Source organism: Gopherus evgoodei, chromosome 8 (genome assembly GCF_007399415.2).
Source record: "Gopherus evgoodei ecotype Sinaloan lineage chromosome 8, rGopEvg1_v1.p, whole genome shotgun sequence".
Taxonomy (NCBI): domain Eukaryota; kingdom Metazoa; phylum Chordata; order Testudines; family Testudinidae; genus Gopherus; species Gopherus evgoodei.
The window spans coordinates 84525072-84551393 of NC_044329.1; the positions used below are offsets into that span (position 1 = coordinate 84525072).

Genomic DNA, 26322 nt, shown 5'->3' on the forward strand with positions numbered 1-26322 from the left:
AAGGCCTGTTACGCCAATTGCTGTGATAGGAAAGGCTCCCTTTATAGTCTAATTTGAGAGCTCCCTTTGTTCCTAATTGCTATTTGAGGTGTATGTGAGTAAGTATGCAAAAATTCAGCTTGATAGGCTCCTATTTTCTCCCTGGATAAGCTGTGGAATGGGGCTGTGAGCCTGGGAGACTTTTTGAGCCACCCAGATCCTTTAAAACACCTTCACTGACTGTACAGCATAACTAGCGAAGAACCTGCCTTCTGCATTAAGTGAATCCATATAACGATTGCCATGAGCCTCGTGTCAAATAGGCTCGGCAGAATCTCTGGCTTTGCTCCTGGGAAATTGGTTGACTTGGGTGATAATATTGGGTTAAATTTTGAAAAGCACTTCAGTGATTTAGGAGCCTGAGTCCTATTGAAAGTCAATGAGACTTAGGCTCCCAAGTGACTTAGATGCCTTTGAAGCATCTACCCATAATATCTAAACCAGCTTTGAGCCACGCTGGCTCTCGGTTGTTCCCAACAGGGCTGCCCAGAATATTCAGGGGCCTGAGGCAGGGCCAGGTCTTCAGTGGGAATTCAGTGGTGGGTCCCTCTCGGAGGGAAGGACCCACAGCCAAAGAATGAAGTGTCGGTGGTAGAGCAGCCTAAGTGCCACTGATTGCGGCTTTTTTTTTTTCCCCGCCACTTGCGGCACTTGTACTCACCGGGCAGCACTCCGAGGCTTCAGCAGCACTTCAGAGATGGGTCCTTCTCTTGTTCTGGGTCTTCGGCAGTGGCTCCTTCAGTGCAGCGGAAGACTCGGAGCGAGTGAAGGGCCCGCTGCTGAAGTGCCACCGAAAACCCGGAGTGGCTCGCGGAGCCCCTGCGAGGCCTGGGGCAAATTGCCCCACTTGCGCCCCCCCAGGTGACCCTGGTTCCCAAGGCCTTTTCCAGCAGTCAGTGATTACCAAGGTAAAGGAGTACTGCATAACTGCCTCCATTCCCCTGTGAACACCCTTATAATGTGGGTTCAGAAGAGGGTGACATTGGGGCTGCAACAGTGGCTCTGCATCACTGTATCCTCTGGTAGCCAAATCTACCAGTTTTGGGTCTGTTCTAACTGATCACAGAATCTGGCCCTTCGAAGGGAGTGTTGCCTGGATAGGTACTGAGGCATAACTTGAATAATTCACTCATAGGTTTCTCCCCCTACGCCATTTGTTTTCTAGACTTTGAACTAAAGTAAAATGCTTCTTCAACATTTTCTTCAAAATGTACTCTATTGAGTGGCATGTCCTGATATAACATTAAGCATGACAATATGCTTCCTTATTGCAAAGTCCTTTGTAAAGCCACTTAGCAAACTTCTATGGGAAAATAAGAATCTCAAGATTGGAAGAGTTCAGATAACAAAGCGATGGTGTGTTAAATTACTTTGAGGCAAAATTGTTAATAGATACTTATCTGGAATACAGTCAAAGGTGCAGAATAGCAAGAAATTAAAAAAGATATGTTAATAGTTCATTAATATTTAGATATAACCAGGAAAAATAAAAATACATTTTGTATGATTATTAGGAAGGGTATTTTAAAGGTACATGTAATGACCTATATGAAGCGCAAAGCTTCATATATACTAGAATAAACAATGGTTCTATAATATTGAACTCTGTGCCCACCCCTGTGCTTTTGCTTGCACTGCTAGAATGGCATCATCAGGTAGAACAGGGGTCAGGATCTGGCTCAAAGTCATTGCCTCTTTTCCTAAATTTGCAGACACTCTTCCATTTCTTACAGAGAATTAATTATTTTTTACACAAAATGCTGGGATTGTTTTTAAACAATGGAAGTATTTTAACAATGTAATATTTTTGCTGGAAATGTCAAATTCCACTCTTTATAGATGTTTGTTTTTATCTTTTGTTTTTCAACTAATTCAGATTATGGATAATTGGAAATACCATAAAACAAATGTGGCTTCATACTGGCTGATAAAACTGGACTCTGTTAAGCAACGAAAAGTGAGTGATGTACACGTCAGCCTTTGAAAATACTATTAAGTAGTGAACATGCACATAGAAGTGACTGCCATGGAGAAGTTTGAGATGTCAGAATATGGGCCACCGTGAGTGTTCTTATGTCAGTAACATCACTGTATATACAGAATAATTCCATTGCAGTTAATGGTGTTAGTTCATATTTATACCAGTGTAACTAATGTCAGAATCTGGCCATTGGATAAGATTTCCAAAACCAGGTATTTAAAGTTAGGTAATTGTTCAGTAGGAGGAGTTTGTGCACCATTCTTGAGAATATGGTTACTCGTTTAGGATCCTACGGATGGACTGAGGTGCCTAATTTTGGGTATCCATTTTTTAGTATCTTAGTGTAGACTTGTATGCATAGTGCCAGGTGTTATTTGGAGTATACCTTGCACAGCTCATGTGTGGTTGTAAGTCAACATGTGAGGGAGAGAGAGATCTTGCAATTGGAGGGTCAATAATGTGAGCTTGTGGAAAAAGTGTTTGTTAGAACAGTAAACAGTAGAGAATTGTCACTTATAGTACAAAGAAGCCTGTGAAGCAAACTCCTCCTCCCATCCACCAAAAGAAAAGAAGTAAATATAGCTATAGGGTGTCTGAGTCTGAATTTGGCACTTTGAGTGTAATATCTTAGCAGATGGCTTGTTAATGACATGACAGTGAATTGAAGGTAGAGCTACAAAGATTAACAATGTTGCAATCTTCAATTGAGTTACAAATGCTGGTAATTATTCCTCTTCTTTTGCCAAATAGTTTATTCCCACAAAAGATTAGTATTGCTTGTCATGCTTTATCCAGTTCACAGAAGTAGTAGATGGGTGCTGCTATTGTTTATAGTGTGCTAATGGCTTCATTTTTAATCTCCATTTTAAAAAAAGTGGATATATTCTAGTCAATCTCGGCTTTGTAAACCAGTATCTCTTTTCCTTAAAATAGCTGAAATTTGATTTGGGAATAGGTGAGATGGTGTCACTATATCACTGGACTGGGAGTCAGGAGATTTGGATTCTCTTTCTGCTCTTGAAAAGAACTTGCTGTGTGACTTTGGGCAAGTCACTTAACCTGCTATGTGCCTCAATTTCCCAACCTTTTTTTTTTTTTTAAAGAAAACAGTGGAAAGCACTTTGAATAAAATCTGCAGTCTCATGTTCAATTTTTTTAATCTCTGTAGCGCTGAATACTACATTAAACTACCTGCTTTGTTTTTTGGATCTGGGCACAGACAAGCTGCTATAAAGAAAACTTGTCCATCTAATGGGGGGATAAAAGGAAAGATCCTTTCATGGATTGAGAACTGGTTAAAAGTCAGGGAACAAAGGGTAGGAATAGATGGTAAATTTTCAGAATGGAGGAGGTAACCAGTGGTGTTCCCCAAGGGTAAGTCCTAGGGCCAATCCTATTCAACTTATTCATAAATGATCTGGAGAAAGGGGTAAACAGTGAGATGGCAACTGTCTTGAGCAGATGATACTAAACTGCTCAAGATAGCTAAGACCAAAGCAGACTGTGAAGAACTTCAAAAAGATCTCACAAAACTAAGTGCTTAGGTAACAAAATGGCAAATGAAATTTAATGTGGATAAATGTGAAGTAATGCTCATTGGAAAAAAATAACCCCAACTATACATACAATATGATGGGGGCTAATTTAGCTACAACTAATCAGGAAAAAGATCTTGGAGTCATGGTGGATAGTTCTCTGAAGACATCCGCGCAGTGTGCAGAGGCGGTCAAAAAAGCAAACTGGATGTATATAAATCCATAGTACGTCTACATCTTGAATACTGCATACAGATGTGGTCTCCTCATCTCAAAAAAGATATACTGGCACTAGAAAAGGTTCCGAGATGGGCAACTAAAATGATTAGGGGTTTGGAACGGTTCCCATATGAAGAGAGATTAAAGAGGCTAGGAGTTTTCAGCTTGGAAAAGAGGAGACTAAAGGGGGATATGATAGAGATATATAAAATCATGAGTGATGTGGAGAAAGTAGATAAGGAAAAGTTATTTAATTATTCCCGTAATACAAGAACTAGGGGCCACCAAATGAAATTAATGGGCAGCAGGATTAAAGCATATAAAAGGAAGTTCTTCTTCACATAACACAGTCAACCTGTGATACTCCTTGCCTGAGGAGGTTGTGAAGGCTAGGACTATAACGGCATTTAAAAGAGAACTGGATAAATTCATGGAGGTTAAGTCCATTAATGGCTATTAGGCAGGATGGGTAAGGAATGGTGTCCCTAACTTCTATTTGTCAGAGAGTGGAGATGGATGGCAGGAGAGAGATCACTTTATCATTATCTGTTAGATTCACCTCCCTCTGGGACACCTGGCATTGGCCACTATCAATAGACAGGATACTGGTCTAGATGGACCTTTGGTCTGACCCAGTACGGCCGTTCTTATGTCCATTGTGATGTAATTGACCATTTGACCTGAAGTTCATACGTTAGATGGAAGATTTATGCATACAGTTTTATAAAACTGGCATAGCTTTATAGAGACAAAGACATGATGAGAACTTAATAATGCAGGTTAGCTGTGAACTTAATTAAAGGTCTTTTGGAATTATGTAAAGTGGCAACATAAATCCACATTTCTACAGAGATTTTTTTTAAAAAGTATAGAGTGCATGTATTGTAGTAGTAGCAGTTACCATTGACTGAGACTGATTTATTTTATTATTTAACATCTCTTGGTCCCTCTGCTGAGTACCCTTTGCTAATGATAATCTCTTACATGTTGGTAATGCACTGGGGAGGGTCATTACCCCAAGATCCTGTGCATAGACCTACTCCATCCTTTGCAGTAGGGATGCTTGGCTGCCTCAGCAGCACTCTTCCCCATCTTTCACCAAACCTGCAGAGGCCTCTCTGCTGATCTGCGGATCTACACAGTTGGAGTGGTGGGTTATAGGAAGAGCGGGAAGATTTGTCATAACCTACAGGTCTCAAATCTGGGCCTGCAAGATTTATGGGAGCAGCCACTCTCCAACCCTCCACTTTGCAGCCTGCTAGCAATAGCTTACCTGAGACTTACAAAGCCCAGCCCCTGTGTGAGGTCCAGTTGTGGAGTCCCAAACTGGCTGATTGGCCTGCTAGCACAATGTAAGCCAGCAGCAGGAACAGGAAGTTGTCCAAATAACTGGTCTCCATCCTGCTCTGAACTGTGGGACTTGTGCCTCCTGCACCCTGCTTAAGGTTGCCAGGCACCTGGTTTTCGACTGGAATGCTCAGTCGAAAAGGACACTGACAGCTCCGGTCAGCACTGCTGTCTGCGCCATTAAGAGTCCATTCAGCAGTGCAGCAGGACTAAGGCAGGCTCCCTGCCTGGCTCCCAGATACGGCTGGCATGTCTCCTCTCTGGCTCATAGGTGCAGAGGTGGCCATGGGGCTCTACATGCTGTCCCCGCCCGAAGTGACAGCTCCACAGCTCCCATTGGCTATGGTTCCAGGCCAACGGGACCTGTGGGGGCAGAGCCTGCAGATGGGGCAGTGCATGGAGGTCCCTGGCCCTTCTCTCTTGGAGCCAGACATGGCAGCCCCTTTCAGGAAACACCTGAGGTAATCGCTGCCTGGAGCCTGCACTCTGCACCCCCCCACACAGCCCAATCCCATGTCCCAGCCCTGAGCCCTGCCCCACACCCAAACACCCTTCCAGAGACTGCACCCTCTCTCACACTCCGAACCCCTTGGCCCCAGCCCGGAGCCCCCTCTTGCACTCCAAACTCCCTCATTCCCAGCCCTGCACCAGAGCTCGCACATCCAGCCGGAGCCCTCACTCCCCGTCGCAATCCAATCCCCAGCCTTGAGCCTCCTCACGCACTCTGAACTCCTCATTTCTGGCCTCATCCCAGAGCCCTCACCGTCTCCCGCACTCCAACCCCCTTCCCCAACCCAGTGCAAGTGAGCGAGGGTCGGGGAGGGGATCGAGTAAGTGGGGATAGGGCCTTGAAGAAGGGGTGAGGGTGGGGCAGCAGGCGGGGCAAAGGTGTTCAGTTTTCTGCAGTCAGAAAGTTGGCAACCTTAACCCTGAGCCTGCTTGATTTTTCTGGCATTCCAACCTGGCTTGACTCCTGACATCTGACTTGCGGTTCCTGACTTCATTTGTTTCCTGCCTGTGACTCTCTGGTATCCTCACCTGCCCTGACTCTGGTCTCTGACTTGTGGTTCTGATCTTCAGATTGTCTCTTGCTTCTGATCTCCCTGTATCCCACCTATCCGACTCTTGACTCTGGCTCTGACTACTAGGTCTGGCCGCGTATGACCTGGTCATGACAAGATTGCACATTATCTTTTTCCTGTACATTCCACTGAAGGGAGGATAATGGAACCCAGACCCCAAACTTTGCAGTCTTCTCTGAAGTGGAGATCCCTTTTGAGGGGGAAGGTCAGGGTTCCCAGGGCAACGGTAGCTAGGAAGAGCCCTTGATAGCATAGATCAGGAGTCCCCAGCGCGGTGCCCGTGGGTACCCTGGCACCCACCACGGCATCTATGTGCGCTCGCCTACTGGCCACCAGACAAGCAGCCGCCGAAATGCCGCTGAGAAGCAGCAACGTCAAAAAGCGTTGCTGCCGAAATGCTGCCAATTTTCGGTGGCAATTTGGTGGCAACACCTCTTGATGGTGCTGCTTTTCTCCGACATTTTGGTGGCAACACTTCTTAACATTACTGCTTCTTGGCGGCATTTCGGCAGCTGCTTGTCCGGCGGCCATGGTCCTCAGTCCGGCGCCCGCCACACAGAAAAGGTTGGGGACCATTGGCATAGATCTTTTGACCTACACTGCTAGGAGTAGGGGGAGGGGAAATCTGCTGAGAGTCAGAGCTGCAGCAGAGATGTGGGTCCTCTACACGGAATCTTGGGGATTCTCTTTCATCTATCCCAACAAGGTTATCCCTAAAAAGGGAAGGAATCTCCATGAAGGGAAACACTGGCAGAGGGCACAAACCCCTCTTGTGGAGTGAAGGGGGTGCTTAGACCTGATATGGTGTCAGCACTCCAATATGTTAACAGATATCTCAGACTGGGAATACTATTTCATTGACCACACAGTTTTCAGTTGCCCCTGGGTTTTTTTTTTTCTTCTTCTACTATGAGGCCTGGTCTACACTACGCGTTTATACCGAATTTAGCAGCATTAAACCAAATTAACCCTGCACCTGTCCTCACAACAAAGTGCTTTTTTTCGATATAAAGGGCTCTTAATATCGATATCTGTACTCCTCCCTGGCGAGGGGAGTAGCGCTCAAATCGGTATTGCCATTTCAGATTACGGTTAGTGTGGCCGCAATTCGGCGGTATTGGCCTCCGGGAGCTATCTTACAGTGCACCATTGTAACTGCTCTGGACAGCAATCTGGAGTCAGATGCACTGCTAAGGTGGACAGGAAAAGCCCCACGAACTTTTCAATTTCATTTCCTGTTTGCCCAGCGTGGAGCGCTGATCAGCATGGACTGTACGGCAGATACTGGATCTGATCACTTTATGGGGAGACAAATCTGTTCTATCAGAGCTCCGTTCAAGAAGTCAAAATGCCAAAGCATTTGAAAAAATCTCCAGACAGAGACCACAGCAGGGACTCAACACAGTGCTGCGTGACAAGCGTAACGGAAAGCCAAAGAATCAAATGGATGCTCGTGGAGGGAGGGAGTGGGACTGAGGACTCCAGCTATCCCACAGTCCCCGCAGTCTCCGAAAAGCATTTGCATTCTTGGCTGAGCTCCCAATGCCTGAAGGGTCAAAAGCGTTGGCCCCGGGTGGTTCAGGGTATATGTCGTCAATGTACTCCCCTCTCCCTCCCGTGAAAGAAAAGGGAAACAAATAGTTTCTCGCCTTTTTTCAATGTCACCGTATGTCTACTGCATGCTGCTGGTAGACGCGGTGCTGCGGCGCTGAACAGCAGCATCCCTTCCCCTTCCTTTCCTGATGGCAGACGGTGCAAAAGGCTTAGAAACCATCCTCATCATCCCGTGAGTGCTCCTGGCTGGCCTCAGTGAGGTCGGCAGGGGGCACCTGGGCAAAAATGGGAATGACTCCCTGTCATTCCTGACAGACAGTACAAAAGGATTGAAAACCATCCTCATCATAGCAACTGGAGGCTGAGCACCTGACCCTGCCCCCTTTCATGTCTAATGAAGATTCTGTACTGCCTGGACTATAATAGCAGTGGAAGGCTGCCTCTCCCTCATTTTATCTCACTAAAAAGTCAGTGTTTCTTATTCCTGCATTCTTTATTACTTCATCACACGAATGGGGAGACACTACCATGGTAGCCCAGGAGGGGTGTGAGAGGAGGATATTAAGCAACGGGTGGGGTTGTTGCAGGGGCGCCTCCTAGAATGGCATACAGCTCATCATTTCTGCTAGATATCTGGGGCTTTGACCCAGAGCAGCTGTGCTCTCTGGTTCTCTAGTAGACTTGCCCCATATTCTAGGAAGGACTGACTCTATTTTTAGACAAAACATAAAAAAGGGAATGACCTGGGGAGTCATTCCCATTTTTGTCCATGCGCCCCCAGCCGACCTCAGCGAGGCCAGCCAGGAGCACCCATGACGGCAGCAGATGGTAGAAACGGATTGTTAACTGTCATCGCCAATTTCCAATTGCAGATGGTACAAAAGGATTGATAACCATCATCGCCAGTTTCCAATTGCAGACGGTGATATAGGGCTGGTAACAGTTTCTGCTACCTTGCAAAGGCAAATGAATGCTGCTGGTAGCACTGCACTACTGCGTCTGTCAGCAGCATCCAGTACACATATGGTGACAGTGACAAAAGGCTAAACAGGCTCCATGATTGCCGCGCTCTGGCATCTGCCAAGGCAATCCAGGGAAAAAGGGCACGAAATGATTGTCTGCTGTTGCTTTCACGGAGGAAGGATTGAGTGATAACATTTACCCAGAATCACCCATGACACTGTTTTGGCCCCATCATGCGTTCAGATCTCAACCCAGAATTCCAATGGGTGGGGGAGACTGCGGGAACTATGGGATAGCTACGGGTAGCTACCCACAGTGCAACGCTCTGGAAATCGACACTAACCTCGGTACATGGACGCACACCACCGAATTATTGTGCTTAGTGTGGCCGCATGCACTCGACTTTATACAATCTGTTTCCAAAAATCGATTTCTGTAAAATCGGAATAATCCCGTAGTGTAGACATACCCTAAGAGATTCAGCCATCCGGTTTAATGTTAGCTGTGGCTTTATTACTCCAGCTGGTTTGTCCCCTGTAACCGGTGTTTTAAAAAGCATGCTAGTGGGTCCTGTGCTTTCTTTGACTGATGCTTGTGTGGCACCCAGGGCATGTACAGTATGTCAGGATAAAACACTAGGTCATTAATGTAAAATGCAGTACTGAAAATGTGGATTTCTTTCTTCATGTGAAGACACCTTTGATGACTTAGGAGACTAATACTACCTGAAGCATTGGTGTGCTCTTGATATTTTGGCAGCAGGGGAAGTGATTTGCTCTATGTTTCTGCACCTTTTTAATCTCAACTCCTTCAAGCAATCAGATAGGTATTCTTAGGGAAGTAGTTATATAAGTGGCTTACTTTGGAGATTGACATTGCAGCTAAGGATTTCCAAATGCGACATATGAGTACAAAGCTTTAGTGGATCTGAGAGCAGAGTGTTTTATATTCTAGCAGGTTGCGGGGAGGGGGGGGAGAGGTGTAAACCAAAGAAGAACAAGTGTTAGAGAATATTTCTGAAAGTATAGGTCTGTAGTTCAAAAGCAGCTCTGAAATTTTATGAAGTTTTAAAACAGAAACTTGGATTATCTGGCATGCACTCTGGGATTGCTAGGAAATTCCAGAATACGGGAAAGAAATATCCGCCAGATATGCTAGGTTTTCAGAATGTCTATCCCCAACAGATATATCTTCTTAATGAGCAGCAAAGAGTCCTGTGGCACCTTATAGACTAACAGACGTTTTGGAGCATGAGCTTTCGTGGGTGAATACCCACTTTGTCAGATGCATTCACCCACGAAAGCTCATGCTCCAAAACTTCTGTTAGTCTATAAGGTGCCACAGGACTCTTTGCTGCTTTTACAGATCCAGACTAACACGGCTACCCCTCTGATATCTTCTTAATGATTTCTCCACCCTTGCTCTGGTTAAATACAAACACCTGTACATAGCCATAATCGCTAACATCAATCAGTGATGTGTTGCAAGGACCATTTAGCAGCTGTATTACCTCAGCTTGCACAATTTCTGCTGTTTCCACTGCTGGCACATTCTCTGTCTTTGACTGCTCAGTTTATTCATCTCCTTGTTCTGTTACATCTAAATGATTTGTTGTGTTAGTGTAAAAGAAAAGAAAGAAAAGGACATTCTCATTCTGCACAGGGGAAATTAATGTAGGTGGAGCTAAATGGCTGTGCCCTTGTGCAATGCCTGAAAGTTCTTATTTGGGTGCTGCTCCCTAGAAGTATTCAGTGTGAGTCTACATGCACTCCATGTGCCTGAGACCAGAAGACTCTTCAATAGCAATGGTCACTGTTGTAGTAAAAAAGACAAAGCTCATCTTACCATGACTAAATTCTCTGCTTGGTCACTTCCTTGGTCACTCCCTTGTAAGAGTTTGGATACCATCTTACTTGCTGAGCAGTGGGGGCATCTCCTTTCAGAAAATCACTTGAACAGGCTTTATTCTGTGTGATGCTGTAGGCATTTTGGGGTCTGATGAACTGCAATATGCTTTTTGGGTGAAATTTGCCTCTGTTCAGCACAAGGACTATATCAGTGGCGGGCAACCTGTGGTCCGCAGGCTGCATGCGACCTTCAGAGTAATATGATTGCAGGCCATGAGACATTTTGCTGATGTTGACTGTCCACAGGCATGGCCGCCCACAGTTCCCAGTGGCCACGCTTTGCCATTCCCAGCCAATGGGAGCTGCAGGAAGCGGTGGGCTGCAGGGACGTGCTGACTGCCGCTTCCCGCAGCTCCCACTGGCCAGGAATGGCAAACCGCAGCTACTGGGAGCTGCAGGAGCCATGCCTGCGGATGGTCAACATCAGCAACATGTCTCACGGTCTGCAATCAGATTACCCTGATGGGCCACATGAGGCCCACAGGCCGTAGCTTGCCCACCACTGGCCTATATACTACTTAAGTCACACTTAACTTTTTCAGAAAACATGTTACAGGCAGTATCTAATAGCCATGATTTAGCCCACATTCTTTGCTGCAATTCTGCACCAGTATATCCACACACAACTCCCATTTAATTCAGTGGGAGTTACACAAGGGTATCGGAGAGCAGAATTGGGCATCATGTTCTAATGAGCTACTTCCTACTCCATAGTCTACTGGTGTATGTATGCATGGAAGAAAAACATGTGAGACATTGAGCTAAGATATATACTAGACAGAGAGACCAATTTATACACTGTGCAAAAATGTCCAATTTTTTTCTTTCTCCCCACAAACAGTACTCAGATTAACGCTATATTACATTCTTAAAAAGCATTTCCTTTTCAAATGTCTCTTAATGCTGATTTTTCTTCAATGCTACGATGTACCATTTCCTGCATAAAAGCCAGTCTTACTAGTGTCTTATGGTTTGATTCTGAGCAGGGCTAAGCACATGCAACACACACTGAAGTCATTGTAGACTGTGGGTACTCAGCTTGTCTCAGAATTATTCTTTTATGAAGTAGAGGGTATTCTAAACATGGTAACCAATTTTAAAGTATTCAGTATTGCTAAGGATGGTATTAATCACAATGCTCCTTATCAGCGCTGTGTGTGTCTGTCTGTCTCTCTCTCGTTTTCTGTTTTTACTTGTTTTAACAATCTTTTTTACTTATTAGTACTGGAAAAGGTTGGGGGAGAGATACTAATGCAATAAATAATGAAACTTGTTTTGTTTTTGCAAAATGGTTTTGATGGAAAATGATGGCATAACAGAGTTAGTAAAAGAAACAGCTTGTTGAAATTTAGAAGTGATGATGCTATATGATAATTATCTCTCACCATTTTTTCTGTGTAATGAAAGGACAGATGTTTGGTTTTGAGATTTTGTCATATATGCCTGGATTTTTTAATTGCTTTGATTTGCTTGAAATATTCTTTTCTAGGTTTTGGACATAGTGAGGACAAGTGTTCGTGCTGTTCTGCAGCGTGTCTGGAAGGTTTCTGACGTTGAATGTTTACATTTATACCGTATTTTTAACCGTGTGTTTAATCGCTTACTCTGGAGCCATGGTCAAGGCTTGTGGAACTGTTTCTGTAATTCAGGGTAGGCTCAATATATTTATTATTGTAATCCTTTTAATAATTTCACAGCTATAGTTAGAGCTAGCATAGTTTACTGTTTACTTTCATTCAAGAAATTATTGTAATAAATAGAACTGTTTTAAAAACCATTAATCAAAAATATACCATGTAATTACCTATTAACATAGGCCAAGAATTTCAATAATGGGCCCATACAGTTAGGATCTTAGATCCATCTGAAGGCATCTAAAGTAAATGATTTGATTTTTCAAGAATGCTGAGCATCCTGCAGCTCCCATTGATTTCTCTCACTGAGAGACCCTTCTGGCTCAGCACTTTTGAAAATCAGGCCAACTACTTCTGTGGCTGTGACAGGGTCCCCGGGGTACTATCTGGATTGAGGGACCACCAACCCTCCAAAACCCACCAGCCTGAGGTTTCCCTCACACTACAAAGGTATTCCACTTATGCAGACATCCACAGGCAGGGACACACCCAGCTGAGTTACATGAATGCTTCTCCCAGCCACAGATGAACCATCAATAGAGAAGCTGCAGCCTTGCACCTCAGGACTGTACTCGGTGGCACTGGTCAGAAGACTGACCAGTGTAAGCTCCTTACCTAGTTGGCCACTCTGACAAAAGGATAGTGGCCGTGCAACAGCCCTGGATAATCTGAGTTGAGATTTCCCAAGCACTTCAACCAAAACACACTGTCTTAGGTAAAATATAAAACAGATTTATTAATTACAGAAAGATCGATTTTAAGTGATTATAAGTGATAGGCATAAAGGTCAGAAATAGTTACTTTAAGAAATAAAAACAGAAACACACATTCTAAGTCCTAAACTTTTAATCTAAGCAAGCATTGAATCAGATAGCTTTTCTCACCCTGAAAGATGGTGCAGGAGGTTACAGTTCCTCAGTACATAGACTTTATCCTTTTATAGCCTGCGATCAAACCCTCCAGTTCAAATTCTTTGTCTTGCAGATGTGCTTCCAGGTGTTGAGATGTGGTGGGAGAGAGGCCAAATCATGATGTCACTTCCCCTCTTTTATACCTTCTTCCAGTGTGCTGGAAAAATCCTTGCTGTGAGGAGGGGATCAGGCAGTTACCATTGGTCAAAGCAGTCTCCATTGCAAACATACATTCTCTAAGGAATCTCTGGGATAGTGGATTCTTTTATTGATGGGTGTTGAGCCATTAATGCTGTCTGGCTATTGCTGTCTACTATTTTGTTGTAACTGAGAGGCTGGTTGTGGGTTCCCAACCTCACAACATATTTCAGTAACAGAGATAGCAATACTTCATAACTTCACATACAATGATAGCACATACAATCCAACCGGATATTCATGTTCAACAGATCAAGACTTTTAAAATAATACCTCACAAGGTATACTTACAAAACATATAATTCTATCACTACGGTGAATATGGGATTCTCAGGTGCTACCTTGAGGTACAGAGAGTCACAGTGACTTAATCTTAGTGAGTTGGCCACTGACAAAAATCATGGCCCTGTCTGTTTGATTCCTAGAGTAAAGAAAAGGAGAATCAAGTAAAGAGTCCTGCTGACATTTTATACATTTATTTATATATGGTTTAGAAACACAGCTGAATTTCAGAATTGGACAATATTTGCTCTTCATTACATATCTGAAACAATTATGAGAATGTAAGCGTGTGAAAAGTATGAAATTGTGACACTGATAGGTAAGGAAATGGGGGTTTTTTGCTTGAAAATTAAGGATGCTTACTGGAAAACAAGATACTATATTTTTAAAATTAAATCAGCCCATTCCCCAGCCCCTTATGCTCATGAAATTGAAGTCAAGGGGACTATTCACGTGAGGAAAGGTCTGCCGGATTAGATCCTATGTATATAACAAAACAAAATATGTCAAAGATTCTTTTTATAGTCTTCCTTATGGGGAAAAAATGTATGTACAAATATATACCATATCTGGAGAGCATATAAGTTTCTCTGTAAATATATAGAGTGAGGTGACTAATGGGATGTTTTTGATTAGCTTGCAAAAGAGGATTGAAAAAAGATTTACTGAAAATGAGCTTCAACAAATATACACATTATGATGATGGGTTTCATATGTACAAAAGGAAATAACTCATTTGTCACTTGTAGGGAATGCATTCACTACATTTACAAATGTAATAAGAAACCTTACCCGTATTCAACACGACAGGAAAAGGGAGATGGAAAAAATAGATTATTAAAAGCAACAGTCTCAGAGAGTGAGAGATCCTATGCTGGCATAAATTGCCATAGCTCCATTGATTTCAATTGACTTCAATGGTTTGATGTCAGTTTATACCTGCTGAGGATCTGACCCATAATATGATTGATTCTTTAAGTGCTTGCATATGTCCATTACACTGTAGGTGTGTGATCAAAACCTTAGCATTGTACCTAGTGGTACCTTTTTCCACTTCATTAATTTTATTTCAGAATTTTTAGTTTTTAATTTTTCCAATCTTGAGGGCCTTTGGAGGCAGGGAAGCCTATACTAAGGTCCCCAGGGTTCAAACCTTGCATACACTGCATGGCCTTTCCTTGTTGTCTTCCTGTATCCCCTTTCCATGGTGGTGTGCCATGCCAAAAGTTAACTAGATATACCCAAATTTACCTCAGATTTTACTTGTCACATTTCCTGTTCAGGGCTGATGCTATATCAGTGCATGAATTCTCACTAAGCCCAAACAGACATCCTATTTTATGACTTCTATTCAAAACCCCTATGTGGAGGATAAAATCCTGGCTCCATTGATGTTTTTTGGGGAAAAAACTATCATTGACATAAGTGAGGCCAAGACTTCTCTCTGGATGCTTAGAACCTGGATGAAGGATGCAAGGAACCCTCCCCCCACATCTGTCCTCCCCCGCCCACATACACTGTATGAAATGATTGTTTCATTTAAAAAAAAAAATCAAACCCAGCTTGCCAGCCATCTAAGCCATTATACAGGGCTTTCATTTTTTTTTATAGAGAAAGAGGTTTCAAGTACACATTTTGCCCTTGGACACCCATATAGTTCTCTGTATTCATATCTGAATATTCATATAGTAGTCATGTATGATTATTCATGTCATATTCATATAGTAAGTTGTGAATAAACACAAATACTGTGCACAGGACTAATTCCTCCTTACTGGGGTGAAATGCACCTAGTTAGACTAGCATGGTAGCCTTAAAATTCTGTGCACTGAAAAGCTGAAGGACTATAAACCATTTTGGAAATAAAATGTTAATGGAAACAAAAGTACCAGGTGTGTGGTTATTTCAGATGGAAAAATTTACCAGACACAAACTGAAAGTTTTAATTATACTTCTCTGACTTGATAAAGAGCAGACTACCCCGCCCAGTTAGAGCAATGTGCTAATGTTCAAATTGTCTAGACTGAGAAACTCCCTCCCCATGACTTTTTAAATAGTTCTGGTAGAGAAATGAAATATGAAATGCTTCCATTTATCTATTTTTTGGAAATGTGAAACAGAGCACAGTATTTTGAACATTTATATTCGACTGTCATATGTATCATTTGTTATTCTCTTCATGCTTAATATCATGGATTCCTGAATATGACTAATTAATGAAAGTATTAGCATGCTATATAATTACTTTGGCATCACAGACTATTCAGATAGTAGCTTGTTAAAAATAAATCAGTGTTTTGTGTGTCTCATGATGTAGAACACCATTGAAAATTACATGGCAGTAAATCTTTATATGCTAAACCTAAACAATGGTCCCATAAATGCTTCAGGGGACATACTGAATGAAAAATGGGTTGTGATCATTTTGCAATATGAAGATTAACTTCTTAATTTGTATTTTATATTCCCACCATCTGTCTGTATATGGGTTAAATAGCATAGGCCTTTCCTGTAAACAGGCAAGGTCACACTTTATTTCTCTTACTCCTCCACTGCTAAATCTGATGTGCAGTAGTAAAGCCTTTAGATTGCCATTTGTAACACAAAACATGAGGTCATGTCTGTTTCCATGCCAACAGAAGTTCTTGGGAGACCATATTCAGTAAAAGGACAGAGCTGGTGACTCCTGAACAACTCCAGTGTTGTCAACGAATAGTACAGCTTTGTAAACACTGCCTGCTGGTGGCTTACAAATATTCAGCAGATTCAAGAGGATCTCTTACTGGAATTAGCCCTGACTGGGATGATACAAGGTATATACTTTCATATTTCTAATTATGAGACATGTTGGAATATATGACCAGATTTTAAATTATATGCGTATACTTCCCTCTAGGTTAGTGGTCTCAACCTGTGGCCCGTGGGCTGCTTGTGGCCCAACCTACATACAGCTACGGCCCATGTGACCTCCTCAGGGCCATACAAGTGTGTATATATATATTGTGTGGATGTGGCCCATATAACACACAGAGAACTGCATATGCAGCTCACAGTGGTAAACAGGTAGAGGACCACTGCTCTAGGCCTAGGAAAAAGCAACAAGAACTAGTTCACTGTCTGCAACATAAAGGATGAGCATTTCCTTCCAGCCCTACTTCCTGTCATTATGATTTCTATAGTGTGGTAGTGAATGCAACAGGAATTATCCTTGCTGGGTTAAGAGGAGATTTACCATACTCATTTTATTTGAAACTAACTTATTAAAAGTTTTGTTTGCTTAATGCCCCAATAGCCAGAGTAAGAAAGGCATTCTGTTCTTAACTGAATTGAAACTTGCCTTTCTTCCTTTTCTCAGATTCCTCAGAGTAATTGATTCCTGGTTTGCATTCCCAGGAGTGCCCTAACATGTATTACTCTGCTGCTTCGCAACCACAGTGGAATCCCACAGGAGCATAGCTCCAGGCCATGGTCAGGTAAGTGCCATCTGACTTACTATGTTGCACAGTTTTGCAAAGTTGACTTCTAAAAACTGCAGACATAAAAGTTTTTCTTCTTATATTTCCCAAAGGGTATAAACATTTTGTTAAAACCTTGCAAAACAGCATAATATAGTAAAAAATATATTTTGGCACTTACCTGACTCTCCATGGGCAGGGTCAGTTCTTCAGCAGAATTATAATATCATCAGCATGCTGACTCTTACTGAAACATCACTAGAAGTAAGGAGCCAGTGATCTGTGATGTAATGGTTCTGAAATGCAGAATTAAAGATTTATGTTCTGAATGCTTCTCTTACCCTAGTAATTTGGATCATTCAGTACATAAATCTACAAATGGTTTGTTCATTTTAAAAGTCATGCAGTTCTCTGCAAGGGCAGTGTTTATTAAAATAGCTACTACATATAGAATGTCCTGTAGAAAATAAACTCAATATATATTATCAGTTAAACCTACTGTATGACTTAATTGCATAAGCAATATGTCTTTAACTAGTTATTTAATATATTAAACTTTCTGCTATTGTCATGTGAATGTTTCAGGGGCTCTAACATAATTTAATACCAGCTGGAAACAGAAGTTGATTGTTCACAGCAAAAGTAGAGGTAATTTAGCCACAAAATGAACCATATGCAATATTCATATATAAATGAGCTTATAATAGTAGAGTGGTAAAATCAAAAAAGATGAAACAAAGTAATTCTTACTGCCAATATTAATACGGGAGGTCATTTTTTTCAATCAAAAATCAGCCATAACTGTTCAGACCAATCAAATCACTCTAGTGTATTGCCTAGCCTACCAGGCCTGCTTTGGCCATTTTCTGTGACTCTGCTGAAGTCCCAGTGGAAGTGTAATCATGGGTTTCAAATATAAGCAGAATCTGGCCCTCTGTTTTAGATAAGTGCATAGCAGTTATAAAAGTAAAAGTTACTATTTTGTATCTGTAGCAGCATAGCTGTCAGGATAACTTTCATTAAAAGCTACAACCAGTCTGCATTTATCTCAAAAAACATTACATTTATATTATGGCTACACTAACCAATATGTTCTGCCTAAAGAAGGGGCTTCCTATTTTCTTTATGGGAAAGAAACCCTTTTATATCAGCTGGGTTTGCTTTTATTTGTCCAGCCAGTCCTAATATGTACAAGGTAACAGTGACATTATTTCCCTTACGAGTAACCACTACACAATTTCACGTTGCACCTGGGTTTGTATTTTTAAGCTATCAAAGAAATTATATTAAAGGATTTTCACTGCTAATAATAATTTTGTTGACTGTTACTGTGATATAGTATGAGTAAGACCCGGTAAACTGCAGCATATGGGCAGAGAGTGATTTACAGCTTCCTTTTTTTTTTTCTCATAACTTTGTAAAGTTTCATTTGTATAGCTCTGTTGGGCTTTCTTGAGAGGGAAACTATTTTCAGGCTACATTTATGTGCACTTTTTTGGCAGCTTTGTCAGATACATCTCCAGTTGCAATTGGCTATTTATACATATTTGGCGCTTTACACATTACTGTATGTCTGATTCCCAGTGATACTGTTCCTGATGGAAAACCAGTCATTATTTTAACTTTATTGCATAGGACAAGCTCAAAAATTGTTAAACATATTTCAGAAATAATTTTCACTGTACAGTTCAGTGGTCCCAGAGCTCTGTTATCAGACACTATTGGGAATACCAAGGTAAATGATCAATGATGTTTTCTTCACAAACCTTCAAAATAAAAGTAAAAATGCTGTGAGAACACAGCCAGACTTCTTTTCCAGTCAGGATACTCAAATCTCATAACACAAGCTTTTTTTAAAAAAAGCCTCTGGCCTTTTGAATTCTAACAAAATTCACTTCTAAAAGAAACTTGAAGGCATGTGGTCAGTCCCCTTTGCCCCTGCTGGTTAGATCCTTAAACTTTTCCAGACAAGCATAGATGTCACATCTCGTACTTCATCAGAACTGCTCAGATGTTCTTGCTCCCAAATCCTATGAGATACTGAGCACCTCCGTACAAAAGGTGCTTAGCCTCTCCTAAGATCAGACCCTTTGTTTATAGCAAATTGATTAGCCTTTGGCAATAATGGCCTTCCTCAGGGCTTAAACAAACCAAACATTTACAGTTTCTCACAAAGCAGATGTTTCCTATAAACAGTCACGACATTGCCTCTTTCCTTGTGATTAGTAGGATTAATCCTCAGAACTCTTTCAATGCACTTGCTCATCATTAATCAATGTGATTCCCTAGAATGATGCTACATTTTTTAAACATACATTATATAATCTGTGGTGTATGTAATCTGTTTGGGCATTGCACATCACTCATGAAATTTTGATTTAATGTGGATGTTTTGTATAGTTTTTTTGTGCTTATCTAATGAGTCCTCCAATTAATTATAAGGACTGGTAATAAGAAACAGATTTAAAAATGAATATTAAGCAACTGATGAATGAATGTTTGTAATGTTGTCTGAAATAAATCCTTAGCTAATCTGATTTAAAAAAAAAACTGAGTCACTGATTAATGATGAATTAGAAGATTAAAGAAATCTGGGGTGTTTGCATTACTTGGATAGTGGTGATGGCCTGCCACTATTTAAAACAGCTAGGGATAGACAAATGATTAGAGCAGAAAACTGGGATTCAAAACTCCATGTATTTTTTTGCCTGTCTTTGCCACTGAATTACTGTTTCACTTTTTACAGGTCAGTTCATCTCTTTAGGTCTCAGTTTTTAACCCATTTTTAATCTGGGAAAAATAATACTATTCCAATTGAGATCCTTGGGTGACAGGTTAGAAATAGCTTTGGATAAGTGACTAGTCTTCTTCCTCCCCTTCATCCAAAGGGCAGGCTATTGCAAGCATTTAACATCTTTACCATTAAGAAATCAGTGGCAAAATATATGACCCAGTGTAGGCTGCAGTTTTGCTCTGGCTGTCTATAGGTTGTAATAATAAATAAATAAATATTTATTTATTAAACCATTTCCTTTGTTGTCTGAGGCAAAGACCTGCAACACGGTACTCCGTGTGTGAATGTACATGAAGTCTGACATACCAAGATTATGTGAGGCACATGAATGACTAACTCCTTTTGCCTTTGAATGTAACCTTTTCAGTTAAATTCTACTTTTTTAAAATCATTTTTAGGTATTTGCTACCAGGACCTTCACAGCTCATCATGAAAACATCCTTCAACTTTATCTGCACTTCATCCGGAATGCCTCACTCTAACATTTTGTTTACACGCAGGTATAGCCACTTGTGAAACAAAGGGAAGGGTGCCATGCTTGATAAATAGTGGCATTCTGTTTTTCCACTTTAAATCTGTGAGGGAGCTGAATATAAGCCCTGTTATATATTTGTCACAGTACATAAAATAAAATTTTAGCTAAAATCCTACTGTAAAAGCATAGACTTTCTGGAAATGTAATAAACCTTGTTAAGTTGTTTACACAAATATGTGAATGTCTAGATCTTGCTAGGTTTATAAGTAATTCCCTCCTACTAGAAATGTTGTTTTTGCTGCAATATATAAAATGGAATTAATCTTGGAGATCCTATTACAGTGTTAAATTCAGGTACAATATCTTTTAACTTGAAATATATTTATTGTAAATCATGCTGTTTATTCTTTCCTAGATGATAAAAAGCCTGTTGTAGAACAGTAATAGTAATTAAATATAAGTAGTCTGATCATTTCTATAGCACATTTTAAAATATTATAAGCAAGATCTAATATACAGACATATTTGTATTTCTCCTATGAAATTACAAAGTATGTGTAATAATGTTGTTTTTCAGTAAGGACATAAAGTATCTTTTAGTCTAAATGAAGACAATCCAGAGGGTAAATATTCAAATATACCAGTTCTGGCAAATAGCTTCTAGTTGGATCCTTGTAATAAAACAGAAGGTAACGGTTACTGTCAGATCTTCCTTCAACCTTCTTGTGTCTTGTGCCTTTCAGTTTCATTTGGGATCAAGTAGTAACCTACAGCTCATAAAAAAGCTATGCATATTTTCTTCTGTTCTGCTGCACAAGTGATGAAGCAGACATTTTTCAGAATTACTGCAGTGCCACAGTATCCTCTTTAAATTTTAAAATAGTACTGTTTGGTTTGGTTTTCACTGTAGGGTGCATTATATATTGTAGAATGTATACTCTAATGGACAGTATTTTCTAGACTTGCTGAAATCCTAAGAAAATGGTTGAAGATACAGTTAATTAGATTTCTGTTACTCAAATTCAGCTTTGCAGACCTGGCTGAGTGACACAATAAGAGTTTGATATCGCCATGTGCCAGATCCTGAAGGCAGAGGTGATCTGAAGTGTGATCTAGAAACATAATTTTAAGAGTCTCTCAATATCCACGTTTGTCCCATTAATCCCTGTACATCAGAGGTCCCCAAACTGTGGGGCTTGCTTCCCGAGGGTGGGGCACCAAGGAACGTTCAGAGGGGTGTGTGGCAGGCTGGGCCAGCTCCCACAGGGGGTCGAGAGGGAGGATCACTGAGCCCCGTGCACAACTGTGCTCCAGCCACAGCTCCAGTTCCTGTCTACAGCCTTGGCACGGCTCCGCATCTGGTTGCGGGCTTGGCTTCGAGCCCCCACTGTGGCCTGGCTATTGCCCCGCTCCCAGTCCTGCCCCGACCTTGGCCCCTGGCTGCATCTTCAGGCCCAGACCCATCCCCCACGCATCCTCGGCCCCATACCCCTGTCAGTGTCCCCCTCCCTTAGCTGTGGCTCTGCTCCTGGCCATGGTTCCAGGGGGGTGCAGACAGAGAGAAGGGGGCACGATCCACAAAAGTTTGGGGACCACTGCTGTACATGTACATCCTAAGAAGTAATTTAAAAAAATTAATCCAGTTTGTAACCAATTAACTGCCTTGTTCCTGTTTGGTGTCAAATTCCGGTTCACTCACTGGTGAAAGTGGTTTTACAAATTTCTCTTGTAGTTGTTTTCCAGAAACAATGCAATAAATAGGGTGGTAGCCTAAGGGCCCTTCTGCCAGAGCATTACATGCCTTTTCCTACTCACCGACTGGGGACATTAATATTTCTCTGGGATGGATTTTTGAAACCTTGGCCAGAGCCTACCAAATAGGGAATTTTGACACCTATGCTTTTGCCTGTCCAAGTTCCATACCTGTAGGATGACCATTCATAATAGCATGACTGTTCTCTAGATACGTTTTTAAAATGTACTATGCTTTTAAAATTTAACTCCGAGGCTGATCAGATTCAGGCAGTCTGCTAGAATTTCTTCCTCTTCCATGTTAATGCTGGTTTACTCACCCAGCATGCTACCATCAGTCCACTTGACGTATCGCTGTGGGCTATACAGTGATGGCAGCTGATAATGCAAATTACATGTGATTACCTATAAAACCTAACAAAATCTGTAAATCTGTCCCTCCAGGGAGTGCTAATGTACAGTGGTCTCCACAGTATTCTGCTTTTGGCCATGGGGAAGATTTTGATCAGTGTCCAAAGGTGCTGAGCAAGGAGACTGGGCTAATTCTGCCAGCAGTAGAATTTTTAAAAGTAGGGCATTAAGTACAGATACGCAAACTAGGTAGAACTAGGGAGATCAAGGATATGTGTACACAAAAGTATCAAGTGATTGGTTTAAGTTTTCAAAAATGGTTTTAGTTTCTAGCAGATGTTGTTTCATGGTGTTCTTATTTCTGATGAGCCATGCTGGAGTGGTTTTAATAGTTATTAAATCAATATTTCAATATAATAATCCTAAATGCTTTTAATCTCTTCCACGTGTATGGGCTGTCTACTGTATAGTTAAAGGGGACTGTGTCAGGGGACAGTTACAATCAGGTTCTATAGGATAGTATAAACCAACTCACCAGCCAGTGTATCAGATAACAGGTTTCAGAGTAGCAGCCGTGTTAGTCGGTATCCGCAAAAAGAACAGAAGTACCTGTGCCACGTTCGAGACTAACAAATTTATTTCAGTGTATCAAATAAAGGTCCCAACAGCAGCAAAATTTCAGTTCCTTTCTTCAAGGGTAGGGTTACAAGTCAAAACCAGGACCGTCTAACTTAAATCAAACCAGTAAACCACATCGTGCTGCTTAGCTCATTCAAAGTCCTTTCCCTTCACCCAGGGCCTCTTGCAGATCTCTCTGTAACTGAGCTGCTTTCTGATCGTTTATCTGAGGAGGAGGTAATCTGCAGGCTATCACCTGATTCCTGACCTCAAACCCATCCCCTGATAGGCGGCTAATTAATCATAGGTGGAGCTAAGCCTATCCCTCTTAAAAGGCCATCCCAACCTGTGAGCAGGACCACAACTATATTTCCAAATTGTATTAGAGTCTTAGACATGTTTTAACCAAAAGAGGGGGCGACATGGTTTTAATTGCACTAGAGATAGGCCATACATGTACAACGAATGACTAAAATAAGACTAGTTGTATATAACTTATAATAAGTTATCACAAAGAAAATGCCAAATTATTATATAAAAATAAGATTTTGCGTAGCTTTAGCACATGAATGCTATATATTTTAGATTAATACAATATTTCCAAGCCTGTGGGGTAGACCTCCACTATAGTCCTTAGGGAGGCTTAGGAAGGGAATCATTGGAGGCAGGGAAAACTGCATTAGCCTGGATCTATTCTAACCAGCATTGAAACTCTAAGCAGATAATGAACAGCAACAGCCCACATTTTCCTTCTAAGTAAAAGTGCTCATTTTTCTCAGCCCACTGTGTAAGAGGGTTCTTAGGATAAGATACGCTAGTCACCACAAATAAACTGCAGATTTCATATTTTGAAAGTCCTGGAGACAACCACCCTGCTAAAACAATATTAGTCCCTTGTTGAGGGACAGACTAAGCCTTTTGCTTTAGTAACTTTACAATCTTGAAAAACTGCTGATATTTAGACAAAAGAACACATTTTAAAAGAGACTTTTGATTATCATTAAATCATTATTAAAGTGCATTTCCCAACAGTCCTGATTTTTTTTGCTTTGTCCCCTGACAGCTGGGACTGTAGTATTCTGTTCCAGCCACTCGTCATCTTATCTTGCCACTGCTGTCTCTCTGTTCGGAAGGGAGTGTAGAAAGAGAGAACTTCTCATCACATACACACCTTGCCTTCAGGAGCAGAGGCAACTTCAGGCCCTGCATCCTAGGAATTGGGAATGGGAAAGAAGTGTGGGCATCATTGGGAGTAGATGAATCCAGGGGCAGGAAGTGCAGTATGTGAGAGAGGGACATGAGAGAAGAGGAAAAGGGAGAGAGGGAGGAATTAAAGCTGGAGTGCGGAACAAACCTGCTAGCTGCACCCTCATGATACCAGAAGCAAAGTAGCACACCTACTGACCAGCACCATGGTTAGGGATGACTGTGTGAATCTGATGGATCCGTCTAGGTTCAGAGAAGCATCCAGGCTTCAGGACGGTGTTTCCTCACTTCTTCAGTCAGGGTACTTTACACGGCTGTGTCTGTGCTTTTGTACAGGTCTGTAGCTTACACTGTGAAAAAATATTATTGCAACTACTGATGCTACATCCCAGCACAGTGTGTGGGGCAGAAAATGTAGGATTTGCACAGATGCTCAGCGACCCAGTGCCGTGCCACCCATTGGAAAACATAACTCATAACCATAGTCTCCTCCCACCCCGCCAAAACCTAGCCCATTATGTGGATTTTTGGACTGATAGAAGAGCAGATGTTTAAAAAGTCTGAAACTGTCTGCTTATTCTCTTTCTCTCCTGTTCCTCCTCCCTCAGACCCTTAGTTTACCAGAAAGCAGACACAATCCTCAGGGATCTGGAGGCTTGTAGCTGTCAGATACCTGGGGGCTGACTCTGCACATGTGTTTGGCTCCCATTCTAGACTATCACAGTTACATGTGCTCTCTGGCATATTTGGAGAATTGTTCCTCTGAGTAGCTTCCAAATATTGAAACCAATTTAGAAACTGGTTTGCTGTCTCTCATATTGTGTGCTAGTGTAAAAATGACTATATTTTAAGGCGGGATTGACACCTCTAGGACCACACTGAGAAATACCAATTACAAAAACTTAAGAAGATTTCACACTTTATTTGTGATGACAAGCACTTCTTACCGTGTGAACATTTAGCCCGATGATACTTGCTCTTACAACCTTTACTGGGAGAAAATTTCCATTGATGTCTGTAGGTGTTTTGTCTGTATGGATTGTAGAATTGGCTTCCAGGAGTGAGCAAAACAGGTGCTGTTTTCCTTAATGGAAAAGCTACTGGTGCCAATATGTTAATAGTTTGAGTGTTCTAAATAAAGCACTAGGCCCAGTAATTTTCCTTCCTAAAGAAAGTGCAATATAAAACTGCTTCTGCAATTCTTGGTCACAAGCTCAGGAGTCCAAATACAAAGGCAGAACAGTATAGAAGACACTGTATTTTGAAGCATTACTTTTCCTAGGTAATGTAAGAAAAGAACCTGATGATCATACCCACTTGGTGGACTTTGGTCTTCAGGGTAAAGTGCTGTTTGGAAATGAATTTCTTCTCTTCATGATAGAAAAATCAGTCTATGCTATGGAAGTTACTTTTCTGTGTAGGAAGATGTACGGCTAAAATCTGATGTGTAAGTCAGACTGAATGATTTCTTAGGACAAGAACTTCTAGGAGTTTTTGTTTTTGAATAATAAGGTAAAGATTGGGTTTACATGTTATCTCTCTTTCCATATCTTCTACATGTAAAGACTGAACTGTATTGGAGTTACATAACAACTAATTTAGGCCATGGCTACACTAGAGAGTTGCAGCGCTGGTGAGGGGGTTACAGCGCTGCAACTTAGGATGTGGCCACACTTGCAAAGCACGGCCAGCGCTGCAACTCCCTGGTTGCAGCACTGGCTGTACACCCGGTCGAGCCTCGGGTGTAGGGATTCCAGCGCTGGTGATCCAGCGCTGGTCAGCAAGTGTGGACGCCCACCAGCGCTTTTATTGACCTCTGGGGTATAAGGAGGTATCCCAGAATTCCTGTCCACAACAAACCGGAAGAAAGGGAGAGCTTGGAGTTCAGCCAAACTGCTTATTTAAAAAACAAACACAGCTCCTGTTTGCTGAGCGAGCGGAGGCAGGCAGGGGAATTACTTTGGAATGTTCACAGCTGTTTGCTTGAAGAGAGAAACAGCACTCTCACACGGCAGAGGG

The 26322-nt window shown here is 41.7% G+C and overlaps 1 protein-coding gene across 9 annotated transcripts in view; it reads left to right on the forward strand.

Annotated features, from left to right (window-relative positions):
- TTLL7 (tubulin tyrosine ligase like 7) overlaps nt 1-25965 on the forward strand; it is a 131155-nt gene extending 105190 nt beyond the window's left edge. For 8 of the 9 annotated variants that reach the window (XM_030572990.1, XM_030572991.1, XM_030572992.1 and 5 more), the window contains 4 exons: nt 1916-1996; nt 12117-12277; nt 16292-16465; nt 20300-25965. In XM_030572990.1, the coding sequence (XP_030428850.1) occupies nt 1916-1996; nt 12117-12277; nt 16292-16465; nt 20300-20417 (534 nt within the window). In that variant the 3' untranslated portion in view covers nt 20418-25965. Of the gene's footprint in view, nt 1-1915; nt 1997-12116; nt 12278-13245; nt 13489-16291; nt 16466-20299 lie in introns of those variants that run through there. The other variant, XM_030572995.1, reaches the window with a different exon arrangement.
- Nucleotides 25966-26322: the final 357 nt, after the last annotated feature.